Source organism: Rhinolophus sinicus, chromosome 14 (genome assembly GCF_057876585.1).
Source record: "Rhinolophus sinicus isolate RSI-liver-muscle chromosome 14, RSI-T2T, whole genome shotgun sequence".
Taxonomy (NCBI): Eukaryota; Metazoa; Chordata; class Mammalia; order Chiroptera; family Rhinolophidae; genus Rhinolophus; species Rhinolophus sinicus.
In genome coordinates, this window is record NC_142514.1 from 162,360,877 (window position 1) to 162,373,283 (window position 12,407).

General features: G+C 46.7%; 1 protein-coding gene across 1 annotated transcript; it reads right to left on the reverse strand.

The window, feature by feature from the left end:
* Positions 1 to 339: 339 nt before the first annotated feature.
* Positions 340 to 8,013, reverse strand: KCNA4 (potassium voltage-gated channel subfamily A member 4). The gene is made up of 2 exons (XM_019755172.3): positions 7,604 to 8,013; positions 340 to 4,446 (listed from the first exon to the last, which is right to left on the reverse strand). Exon 2 carries the CDS (start codon positions 3,652 to 3,654, stop codon positions 1,687 to 1,689), a length of 1,968 nt encoding a protein of 655 aa, XP_019610731.2. The 5' UTR covers positions 3,655 to 4,446; positions 7,604 to 8,013; the 3' UTR covers positions 340 to 1,686.
* Between the last annotated feature and the right edge of the window lie 4,394 nt (positions 8,014 to 12,407).

Sequence of the window (12,407 nt, forward strand, 5' to 3'; positions counted from 1 at the left end):
TCAGTTCACAGTTGTTCGTTTGTTATGTAGTGAGATACCCTAGCTAGTTATTTATTTTATTTATTTATTTATTTATTATTTTTTTATTTATTTACTTATTTTGCCAAACCTCAAGACAACCACTTATAAAGAACAGAAGTTGAGAAATATGTAGAGTTAAGGCCTCTTCTGTATGTATTCTGAGTTTGCGAACACATATCTTATTATGACTTAATAGTGCAAAGCCAATCACTAGCTGTTACCTCACATTCCAGAACATCTAATGTTGAGTTCAACGTGGTTCTGTGTGTCATAAATTCCTTTAACAAATGTAATAATGATGGTGATGTCGAAACAAAATGCTTTGACACAATTCTTTTTTATACCAATTTTAGCAAATCGAATCCCAAAATCTGAAGTGAATCCCCACATCCTGCTCTTATGTAGCTGCACACAGAAATAAATTTAATAAATCTAACATTTATGTTGTACATTTAATAGAAAGCTCTTAAGCCATAATCACTGTAGCTGCTGGACATCTTATTTCTTCAAGAATTCTTTCAGTGCATGCATTAGCTTTGGTTAAAGGATTCTGGACTTAAAGGCAGAAGAATGTTTAAGATAGTATGGTTTCAGAAACACCATTGTGACAGACCAATTTCAGAAGATTCAGTTATTAAGCTTGACTTCACAGTCCCTTTGCATATCAGTTATTTAGATTTAAAAAGAGAATGGAATCGTGTGCTGTTATCTGCGTGGCCATTAGTCTCACACAAAGAAAAGAAGAGAACAATAAAATAGGACTAAGAAATCATTCTTCCAATGATTGTCATTGAACGGTTACATTAGTCAACATTCACAGTATGAAGTCTCTCTCAATCGCCAGCATATAAAGTAGTGCAAAGGAAAAAAAAAAATATTCCAGTCCTGGTATCTGTGAACAAAAAGTTGTTACATTTTTCTCCGATGTCATTTCTTCTATCCACCTCATTAGGCATTTGCTGTCATCTCTTCCCAAAATTAATAATAAAATATAATCAATTTCTAAAGGCCCTTGCAGCCTTTTTAAAAGTTAATTTCCAGTTAAAAATAAACTTTAATTAAATTCAAGATAAAATTGTGACCTATATTCTATTAAATAATCCACTTTCTTTTTTTTTTCTACACAGTAATTCTTACAATTTTTTAAAAAACTATGGATTCCAAAGACAAGAGATGCTATTAAAGCACTGTTAAATGAATGCTCAAATTCATTAGTTCTTACATAGTAAATACTTCAAAATGCCAACTTTTCCCATCACTGCATGATTACTAACAACGTTGACAATTTACTTATACATACACACACGCACGCAGCACACACACACACACACACACAAACACACATATACACATTCTCTCCATGGAACTATCTTTACTTTTAACATCTTTTCCAGTTCATGTGCAAAATTCTTGCATTCTATTGAAAAATATAAAGATTGATTTGCTCCTATTTAAGCCTCCCTCTTCTCCAAGTTGTATCATTTATTTAATATGTAATACAAGGATAGTAACAATTATGCCACGTATAACCATTAAATGGTGTACTGCTGTATGCATTGGATTCACTTGCATATTTCATTGTCATAACTGCACTCTCTATGCATAAATATATTTGGAGATGCTGGGGTTTGGGGCGATGGGGCCGTGGCAAGTGGAGAATGAAATTCACACATCGGTCTCCACGGCCTTTGCGTTAGAACAGTTGTTTTTATCTGTCTCACTGTCATCCCCCTTTCCCTGACACTTCTCTTTTGCACAGAGAGATTCCTTAACTCCTTCTTCCATCTCTAGATACTCTGACTTGTCCCCCAGGGAAGAAGAAGTAGAGCTCCGAAATTTCTTCAGCAAATTAGAAGGGAGGTATGGGCAACTGACTGCATTCTGTGTCAGCTGTGTCTGTTCCTCATTTTCAGTCTCTCTGTGGTAGAAATAGTTAAAGTTAGAGACAATCACTGGTACTGGCAAAGCAATGGTTAAGACACCTGCAATGGCACACAGAGACCCCACGATCTTGCCCCCCACGGTGATGGGCTTCATGTCCCCATAGCCCACAGTTGTCATGGTCACCACAGCCCACCAGAACGCATCTGGGATGCTTTGGAAATGGGTAGTAGGTTCATCGGCCTCTGCGAAATACACGGCGCTGGAAAACAGGATGACCCCGATGAAGAGGAAGAAGATGAGCAGGCCCAGCTCCCGCATGCTGGCCCTGAGGGTGTGCCCCAGGATCTGCAGGCCTTTGGAGTGCCTGGACAGCTTGAAGATCCGGAACACCCGGACCAGGCGAATGATCCTGAGGATGGCAAACGACATGGCCTGCTGCTGCTGACCGTTGCCACCCCCCTGCTGCTGGGCCAGGTCGGTGCCCAGGGTGATGAAGTAAGGCAGAATGGAAACAATGTCAATGATGTTCATGATGTTCTTGAAGAAGAGGGCTTGGCTGGGGCAAGCGAAGCAGCGAACCGCGAACTCAAAGGAAAACCAAACGATGCAGACCGTCTCCACGATGAAGAAGGGGTCGTTGAATATCGTGTGCCCCGAGTTCTCCGGGTCGGGGGCCGAGGTGTCATTCAACAACCCGCTGGGCCCACCCGCACTCAGGGCCATGACGAGATCCCTGTCGTCCCGAAACTCAGGCAAGGTTTCCAGGCAGAAGATGACGATGGAGATTAAGATGACCAGGACGGAGACGATGGCTATGCCCCTGGCGGGACTGGAGCTCTCTGGATACTCAAAGAGAAGCCAAATCTGCTTCTTAAATTCATTCTCCGGCAGGGCCCTGTCTTCCTCCTCTCTCACAAAGCCCTCGTCCTCCCGAAACTTCAGCAGGGCCTCCTCTCCCAGCTGGTAGAACTTCACCTCCTCGGTGAAGATGTCACACGGGACGTTGACTGGCCTCTTCAGGCGGCCTCCCGACTGGTAATAATACAAGATGGCATCAAAGCTAGGCCTGTTCCTGTCAAAGAAATACTCGTTGCGCAAAGGGTCAAAGTACTGAGTCCTCTTCTCAGGGTCCCCCAGTAACGTCTCTGGAAACTGGGCCAGGGTTTTCATCTGGGTCTCAAAGCGTAAGCCCGAGACATTGATGACCACGCGCTCACAGCAGTCACTGTAGCGCACGGCACTGTAGCCCCCGCCGCCCCCGTCGTCCTGCGGCAGCAGGTCGGTGTACGAACACTCATCGCCACGATCCTCGTCGCTGTAGTAAAACCTCCCCTCCTCTTCCTCCTCGTCCTCGTCCTCCTCCTCCTCCTCCTCCTCTTCCTCACTCAGCTCCCTCAGGATCTTCTCTTCAGACCCGCTGGGCATCAGGTCGGAGCAATGAGGAAAGCTGCTCTGACGGTGGTGGACCTTCTTCTTCTCGGGACGCTGTCGCTTCCTCCTCCGACTGCCCCGGTTACCCTGAGGGTCGTGGGAGGTGCAGGCCCCACGAGACTGGTGGTGGTGATGGGAGCCCCCTCCAGAACCCCCGCCGCCTTCCACAGCTGCTGTGGCGGCTGCGACAGCGGCGGCCGCCGCGGCCCTGGAGTGAGCAAGCCTCTCCCGCTCCCGGGCCCGGGCCTGGGCCGCATAACCGTAAGGCATGTGACTGTTGCACCCTGAGCTCTCCGCACTCACCATGGCAACCTCCATGGTGGTGGTTTTTGGAAACGGCTGGTTCCAGTTGTAGAAGGAAAAAAAATAAAATAAAAAAAAAATAGGGCAGCTTCTTTTCTCACCAAAGGAAGGTAAGTTTGGAACCCTTAAGCAGATTGCTTGGAAGACTAGAGATATTTTCAGTCCAACTTTGCATTTTCTGTTTTTAAATCTGCACGCCCCATGCCCTTTCTTCCCATGGATTCAACATCGCTCTCCAGAGCTGGGCTGGTCTAGATAAACAGCCTAGCACTCTCAAGCCTAAGTCACAAAATGTTGGGGGGGTCTCCCAAACACCTGTTTTGGGGTGGATGTTCAAATTTGGAAATATGTCTAGGATGTGGTTGGTGGTGACGCTGCAAGATTCAAAGACAGCAAGTATCTGACAGCCAGCAGTTGTGCCTAGAAAATGGAATATATTTTTCTGCCATGGAAACCGTCCAAAGCTCAGTCCATCAAATTTAAATAAAATGCAAATAAGCCTGTAGTCTTATCACTTGCCTTCTAGTGACAGCTTGACCCATGTTAACATGAGACTTGAAGTACGTCCAGCCATTGCCGCTCCACCCTACCAGGAGGATTCTCCAGGCTCTCCCCTCAAGTTCATCACAGGCTTTCTGGACCCAGAGGCAGTGCCAAGCTATCGATAGAGGCAAAGACCTTGGGAGGTAGAGAATGTGTGAGACGAGGTGCCAGCAGGGGCAAACCCAGCTCTGAGGTCTCCATAGAAATCAAGGAAATGCAGACAGAGCATCCTTCAGCTAAAATCATGGAGAAGAAGCACTTCACCTGAAAAAGGAAGGAAAATAAGCACAGGAGAAAAATAAAAAGTATCAAATCACACAAAAAATCACACTGAGCCCTTCCTTCCTTTACACTTTCTCTTGTCCTCGAGCAAACCATATAAAGCACCAAGCAACCATAAGTTTCCAAGGAGTACTGGGCAGGTTGTTACACCTCTTTCTCCCTAAACATCCTTCTTTGGATATTATTTCAGCTCAGTCCATTTTTACGGTAACTCAATTATTTTTCCTCTATCTACTCTCGACCCCCATGGCTCTTCCTTCAATCCGCCCTTTCATTAACGCCAGCTCTTAATTCTCAGTCATTCTCATCATTCCACAATAATAATACTGTCACTTTTAGCTGCTTCCATCATTCATTGATCCCAAGGCTTTTTATTTTTATTTCTACTCCAAATATTTCTGAACTGAGTGCCCTTCCACCCCTCTGTATCTTGATTCAGGGTTAGAGAAGTCAGAATAAACAGTTTTCTTTAATCCAGGCTCCAGCACTTGAACAAGTGTCAGTCACCTCACCCACAAAGTGTAGGTAACAATGCAACCCCCCCCCATCCCACATTTGTAAGGATTAAATGAGACAGGGGGTGTTAATAGCCTAGCACATCGCCTTGTACATAATGGATATCAATAAACTCTTGTGGTTATTGATAATATGATAGTAACCTAAGCTTTTATTGTCTATTTACTCACCCACACATGTGTACCTCCTTGTACCAGTGTCTGAAGTGGGGAAGGACGGAGCGTGAGGACATCCAGGACATTTTGAGACTCACCAGTGACCTATATTAAGTTGGCACTTCGTAACTCCCCAAAGCAAATCCCTGTTGTTGTTTTCTGTTCCTCAGAGCCCAGAATGCTCCTTTCCACCCACAGTCTCTAGGAGCTAATCCCAGTTTCCACTTCTCTAATAATCATCTTCTCTCTTTGCCATTCCTCCGTGTTCACCTCAGTGCTTCCTCCTACACTCTTCACAAGGAACTATCTCCTTATGTTTTAAATCCCTGTTTCTGTGGACTTTGTTTTCAGTCTATCATACTCCACCCTCTATAATTCAATCCATAGCCCCCATCCCTCAACTCCCCCCTCCTGTCTCTCTGCCCACCTTTATTCCAATCTCCCACTTCCTGATCACATCTTCCTTGCAGTCTGCTCTGTCCCCACTGACTCTTGGTATTCCTGGCCTCTCTTCTTTAGCATGCTCTGCCTAGGTCCAGCTAATTCATCTCGTCCACTGGGACCTGTAAAAGCTCCTGCCCCAATCTCCTGTCTACTCTTGCTTCTTCCATTCACTCTATCCAACAGGACTTCCAAGAATGCAGAAGAATGACCCAGAGAATTGGGGAGGATAATGACAGACAGAATTCAGGGCATCTACTCGCTTCTATTACTGGAAGCACTTGGGGAGCGTAAGAAAAATGGCTTTCTAGAGCCATTAACAGGATTCAGCTCTTGACCACCTGCTGCTCCTTACTGAATCCTGCCAGCCTGGAAGCTGAAACACACCGAGTTTTATGAAGTGACAAGTGGGGAAGTGGCAAACATACATGGTTTCTCAATCCTATACATTCTCCTAGGGCAAGAAGTGAGCTTGATTGGGGCACAAAACCCAGAATATACACCTCTGAAGTTATCTCAAATGACATCCCTCTTCCTTTTTATGACTCATAACATCACCTCACACTCTAAAGTGTTTACCCTCAGGAGGTCTCCAAATCTCTATTTTTCACAGGGGAGAGTCAGGCCAACATCCTTTAAATTCTTTCACAGGCCAAATAGCCTGCGAGTTTGATCAGTTACTTCCCCAACTCCTTCCAAGCAGTTATAATACACAATTTAAATAAAGCCCCAGTACATTTGTACCTGTAAATTTGTACACTATGTACACCCGTCTCTCTTCCAACTGACTTCCAGAAATTCATGAATTAGAGGGTCTTCTCATTCACCATCAACTCTGCGAGAAGTCTAGACCTGCCCTCTTTTTGCTCTACACCACATAATTTCTTATTTATTTATTAGTTTTGTTGGTTTTGGTTTGTCTCACTCCTTCCCCCACCCTACAAAAAGCAAATTACCTCCCTTTTAATTGGCTACCAGCTGCCTCACTATCCCTAATCTTAAAGAAAAATGAAGAACAAGAAAGAAGAAAAAAAGGAAGGAGGAGAAGAAGAAGAAGAAGAAGAAGAAGAAGAAGAAGAAGAAGAAGAAGAAGAAGAAGAAGAAGAAGAAAAGAAGAAGAATTAAAATAGAAAAAGAAGGAAAAAAATTATTCCACCCAGCAAGCCAGGTTTAAAACCTCTCTTCCCTCTCAAGGTATTCATGTTAGGAGAATCTATTAGAAGCCAACTCCCAGGAGCCTTTATGAGGGAGACTTTTGCAGGGAAATTTCCCTTCCTCTTTAACACCATAAAACTAATAGGATTGTGCAGATGACCAATTCCCCAGTCCCTGAAACCCCAAACAAGCCTTGCATCCCAAGCCTCCTCCTTCCACCCCCACCCCCCACCCCCCACAACAAGGCTGTTTTCATCTCTCAGTGCTAATTCCTGCAACTGTCTTAGGTGGTACCTGAACCTTATGGGGGGGGGGCTGGGGGGGAGACACTGAGAGAGAGACTGAGCGATTAAGAGACTGAGAGAGAGAATCAGAAAGACCAACACCGTAAGAAATATACACTTCAGCGCACGCCATTTATACAGTCCCTATGTGTTGCTCAAATGCTCAGAAAATGCACGCAAATCCAAATGTGGGGAAAGGCAGCAATTCAAACCCGTTCACCAGCTGTTCCCCCAAAGGAAGGAAACCGGTGAGTTGGGATGAGGCAAAACGATGCTAAATCTAAACCCAACCTCTAAACGACATCTTTAATCGCACCTTCGCCTCTAGACCTAGGTTCCCGCTCGGGTACATTAAACAGGGCGCACGCACCCCATCCCTGGGGTTGGGAAAATAACAACTGTTGGCCCCCTGGAGCGCCGCGCAGCATCTGCACCTCCCTTCTCCCACCTCCTGGTTTATTTTTAACCGCCTTCCATTCATGCCCTTCTGTCACATTCCCGATATTATTTATCCCTCAAATGTCCACTGTTTTTCAACAGCCAAAAGAAGAGAGGGGAAAAAAATGATAAGAGAGGCATCATACTTACCGTTCCCCGGCAGGGTGCAAAATAAAAATAAAGAATATCCCCCGGTTGGTTTTTATTTTCCCCCCTCAAGCTGCAACAGCTGGAGGAGGGGAACAATGATCTTGGGAACAGAAAGAAATCACGCCTGTGTGGCAGGTGGAGGCTCCAAAATATCCACGGAATAAGTTCTGCTGCCTGGCCAGGGGGGCACAGAGTGCTCGCTGCTGGAGCGCAGGGGTGGGCATCGGGGTGCCCCAGGGAAGACCCTCAAGACTCCTGGTTCCTCTGGAGTTCGGCACAGAAGCGCTCGACTGGGAATGGAAGCTAAGATTCCCGAGAAAAAGAAACAAAATCCTAGACAGCAGCGATCACTTGTTAAGCCCGAATTCCTCCACCAACATCCATCCCTCTCCCTCTCTGGCTGCAGAAGCAGCACACGCCTCCCCAGGCCGGGAACGCGCTGCCGGGGGCGGGGCCAGGGCCGTGCCGAGGGTGTGGCGTTCAGCACGGTCGCTGGGGGCGCCTCCCGCGCGGCTGGGCGGGAGCAGTCACGACTACACGACTGCCCGCCTCCCCTTCTTGTCCGGCTCCCCGACGCCGAAACTCCGGGGAACGACTGGGAACCATTTCAGGAGCCCCTGGCTATCTCCCTCAGAGGAGAGACGCTAATCCCGGAGGGAGAGGTGTCCTTTTGGAGCTGAAATGGGGTCCCGACGGTAGAGTCGGATCCCCGAGAGAATTTGGGGGGTGGGGTGACCTCGACGGGAGGTCCAATCGAGACCACAGGGTGCTTCTGGATGCCTTCTCTTCTCCCTGACCCGCTTTCTATACATCTACCCTGGCGCGGGCGCGAGCGCGGGCGCGCGCGTGCACACACACACACACACACACACACACACACACACACGTGTTTGTGGGGTTGGGGGCTGGGTGTATCTCTGCCGAGGCCGCAGGCCAGGAGCCCTCCTGTCTCTCCTGCAAGCGCGCCCTGACCCCTGGATCTCCGCCTCCCTTGCACAATTTGTCGGCCTCAAACTAGGGGTCAGGCCTCCAGGGCGCAGAGGAGAGGGACTTGAAACGTGTTCCCCCCAGGTGAGGGGTGGGTTAAAGAAACTGGCATCAGGCCCAATCTAAGGGTAGTGCACGCGAGGCACAAGTCCAGTGGAAGGAAGAAAGTCGCAGGGCTCCGAGCTGGTTGCAAACCTGTCTTGGGAGCGTGGGATGGGGGGGCGCGGGTTGGAATAAGGGGAGGCGGCCTTCGTGAACTTGTTGCTGCAAAAAGAGATGGGACTCGGTCCGAGGTTTGGCGCCTGGGAAGTCTCTAAAGGGAGGTCTCTATCATAGCGGCCAGATCTCTAACACCACTCCACTAAAACCACAAAAAAGTACGCTCCTCTGTCCTCCCCGCAGGCAGGCGAGTGTACCCGCAACGAAGTCCTCACCCCGGGATGGATTCTCAGGCTGGAATGTGAAATGCCCCTGGACCTGGATGTAAATATGCAATGCCCACAAATACACCAAGAGGAAGGATAGTGGTGGGAAATGCGAAATGTACAGGCACACAAGCTGATGCTCAGGTGGCATCCTAGGCTCCGGGCACCTCTGCTCGCTCCCCCTAATGGGCCAAGAAAGCAGTGGCAGCACACACCCGGACTGCTGGAGAAAAGGCGTCCTTGGGCCGGTCAGGTGGCATTGATGCTGCCACTGTAGTCCTCAGCTGGCAGCTTTGTTCGAGGGCCTTATTGGGCCTCCTCCTTTTGTGGAGCTTGATTAATTATTAAGAGAAATATTCCTGAGTTGAATTATAGATATGCCCTGTGCTCACTTACCTAACCACTGCTGGCTCCCCGAAGGACAACTGGAGGACTGCTTTTCGTTCCTGTTTGATTTACAAAACAAAAAAAAATAATAACTAAAATAATCGCATTGTGATCAGTGAAAGGAAAACATGAAAGAAAAAAAAAGTGAAGTGCAACCTCACTTTTCCTAACTTATTCCAGCTAGTGCCTCTTGAACTTTTGTCATGAATAAATTTATCTGTGATCTCTTGGCTTCCACCCCGGGGTGGAGGAAGTGAGAGAAAGGTGCCTCCACGTGGTTCTCCAGAGACTCTTTGCCTGGATTCATTCCCCACTACCGTTCATTTGCAAGTATGGAGGGTGGATTTCTCTCAAAGTAAAAAACGATCATGAGCAGTAACCCCAAACCCTCTGTACAGCTTCACAGCGTGAGCAAGACCCTGTGCAGTTTCATACCAAAAGCAAATCATTTGAGTTTACAGTTGTCGCATCAGAATGATGTTTCTTGGGATAGTAGAGGGCAGGGCTGAGGGCACGGGATCTTGGGACTAGTTTCCCAAAAGCAGTTTGTGAGATCAGTCATGAGGAACTGTGGTATGCTTTCAGGAAGATGAAACTTGAGATTGAATGACGTGCGAAAGATGACAGTTATATTGAAGCTTGGAAATTTTAATGGGATTATGTTAAAACTTTATGAATTATGTTTCCATGTGCCATGTGTCGTCTGTTCCTATCAGAGCCCAGAGAATAGTTTAAAGTTTAAAATGCCTGAGGACTTTACAAATATGTGTACTTCTTAGGTGTCAGGGATCAGAATTACTAAAGCACAGGGAGGAGGCAGTCAAAGGCAGCTAAGGAAACACCGCTCTCAGGAAGACATTTGGGTCATACAACAAATGCTTATTGAGAACGTGATCATGACGGGTAACGCTCATGGAGTGCCCACTTAGTACCCAGCTCTGTGCCCTGTTCTTTACATGCATATTGTCTAATTTCATCTGAAACACGAAACACTCTGTGTGGTAGGTATTATTATGATCACTATTTTATAAAGAAGGAAATTGAGGCTTCCAGTGGTTAACTAACTTGCCCAAAAGTTATATAGCTAATGATGTAGCAGCGCTGGGCCTTAAACATCTGACTCGCTGCACTGTGGACAAACCCCTTGCTGCTGATGATAACACCACGTGGCCTAGGCCCACTTGTCTTCCCAAACTACTGGCTGTGTCAGATGCACAGAGTATGAAAACTAGAGAATGTGTGCTGTGATGGAGATGTGAGGATGGGTTCCTGGGGTGCAAAGAATGGAGAAGCACCTGACTGTGGAGAAGCAAGCACAGATTGACAAGGAAAGAAGAGCTGTGTCTGAAGAATGGTGAGAATTAGAGCCCCTGTTGAGGAGAATACAGGGGCACAGGGCACTGGGGGTGGACCAAGACTAACTGGAACCTGAGAGAGAGGTGGGGTCCAACTGGGAATAGCACACTCTGACCCCAGCCTCTCCCCCCCATCACACACACACACACACACACACACACACTCACACACTCACAGACACACATACACACTCACACACATTCACAGACACACACACTCTCATACTCACACATATACACATACACAAAACTCTTTGCCCTTTTAAATAATGATAAAGCATTCAAAAAACATTCCGTTTCTTTCTGTGAAATCCTCTTAAGGATGCCTAGAAACCCACACAAATAAACACTAGTAGAAAGATTCTTTAGCTTGTGACCAACAAAAATCTACCTGTGTCAATCCCAAAACTCTATTTTTTTTTAGAGAGGAAAACATTATTTTCGTGCCTAGTCATCAGCTAGTCAAAATTTTTCAAGCGCTCCACCTCCAAATACTCCTATGACAACAAATCTTTTCTCCCCGGCTTTGCATTCTCTCAGTGGTGATACAGATGTTAAAGCCCGCATCTTGAAACCTTTGTTTACACAAAAAGGAGCAAAGGGCAGCCGATCTTCCTTTGTACAAAGCAGATAGGAGGCCTTGTGAGATACAAACTAAGTCCATTAAAAATGCTTTCGTTCTCTTTGGGGACCGTGGTCCCCAGTGAGTTGCAGTGCTCTGTTTACTCCTCCTCTCTTCACACAAGAAGCCCAGGACACCTTCCTGAAAATGTATTAAAATGAAAGAATAATGGAAATGGCTTCCATTTGCCAAGAACATTCAGTGCATACATTGGGAGCAAACTAAATGATGATCACTTTTATTTCCTGCTTACCCAGCCTCTCCACTATCTGACTTTTAAAGTTCTGGAGGTATGTGTCCTGGAGAACCTGATTCCATGCCTCCCAGTCCCAAATGTACGAATACAGATATTCCCTCAGCAGCCTATATTCCTTATAAACGTGAGTCGCTCAGCTAGTTTTTCCTTGTAGGTGAACTTTTCAATGACTGTTCACCACCACTTCCCATCCCATCTTACGATACCAGGACTGGTCAGGTCATAAGCCATCAGAAAAGCATATTCCCTTCTTATTAAAATGAGAAAACATTAACCCTGGAGAGAGACACTGACCCCTGGCTTGCTTCCTGACTGACCACATGCTGTGACAGGTACAATGGGAGTAAGGCAGCTTCTGTTTTTCCTGGGTGCACACTCTCAGTCCAGCAGGTGAGAACAGTCTGAAAGGCGTCACACCAGGGGCAGAGGGGAGCGCACTTAATCAGGGTTGGAAAGAAAGGTTCTCAATGCAGAAGAAGCCACATGGCAAAGGCTTACGGGATGAGAAGGGCACGTGTGAGCATATGCAAAGATACGCAGAGGATCCAATATGGAGTAGGAAAAGGTAAAGCGATGGTAGCCTTAGATATGGCAACGCTCAGGAGTTGGAACTAGGGTCTAGGATACAACACTGGATGGAAGAACACTTTTCCCACCTCTACATACTGGACAGAGGTAGTTCACCCTCCCTTGGACAAACCCAGATCAGCAGCTGTGACATCCCCTAAAAAAGACTGAGTTACAGGCATTCCTGGGTTTCCTGGCTCTTAGG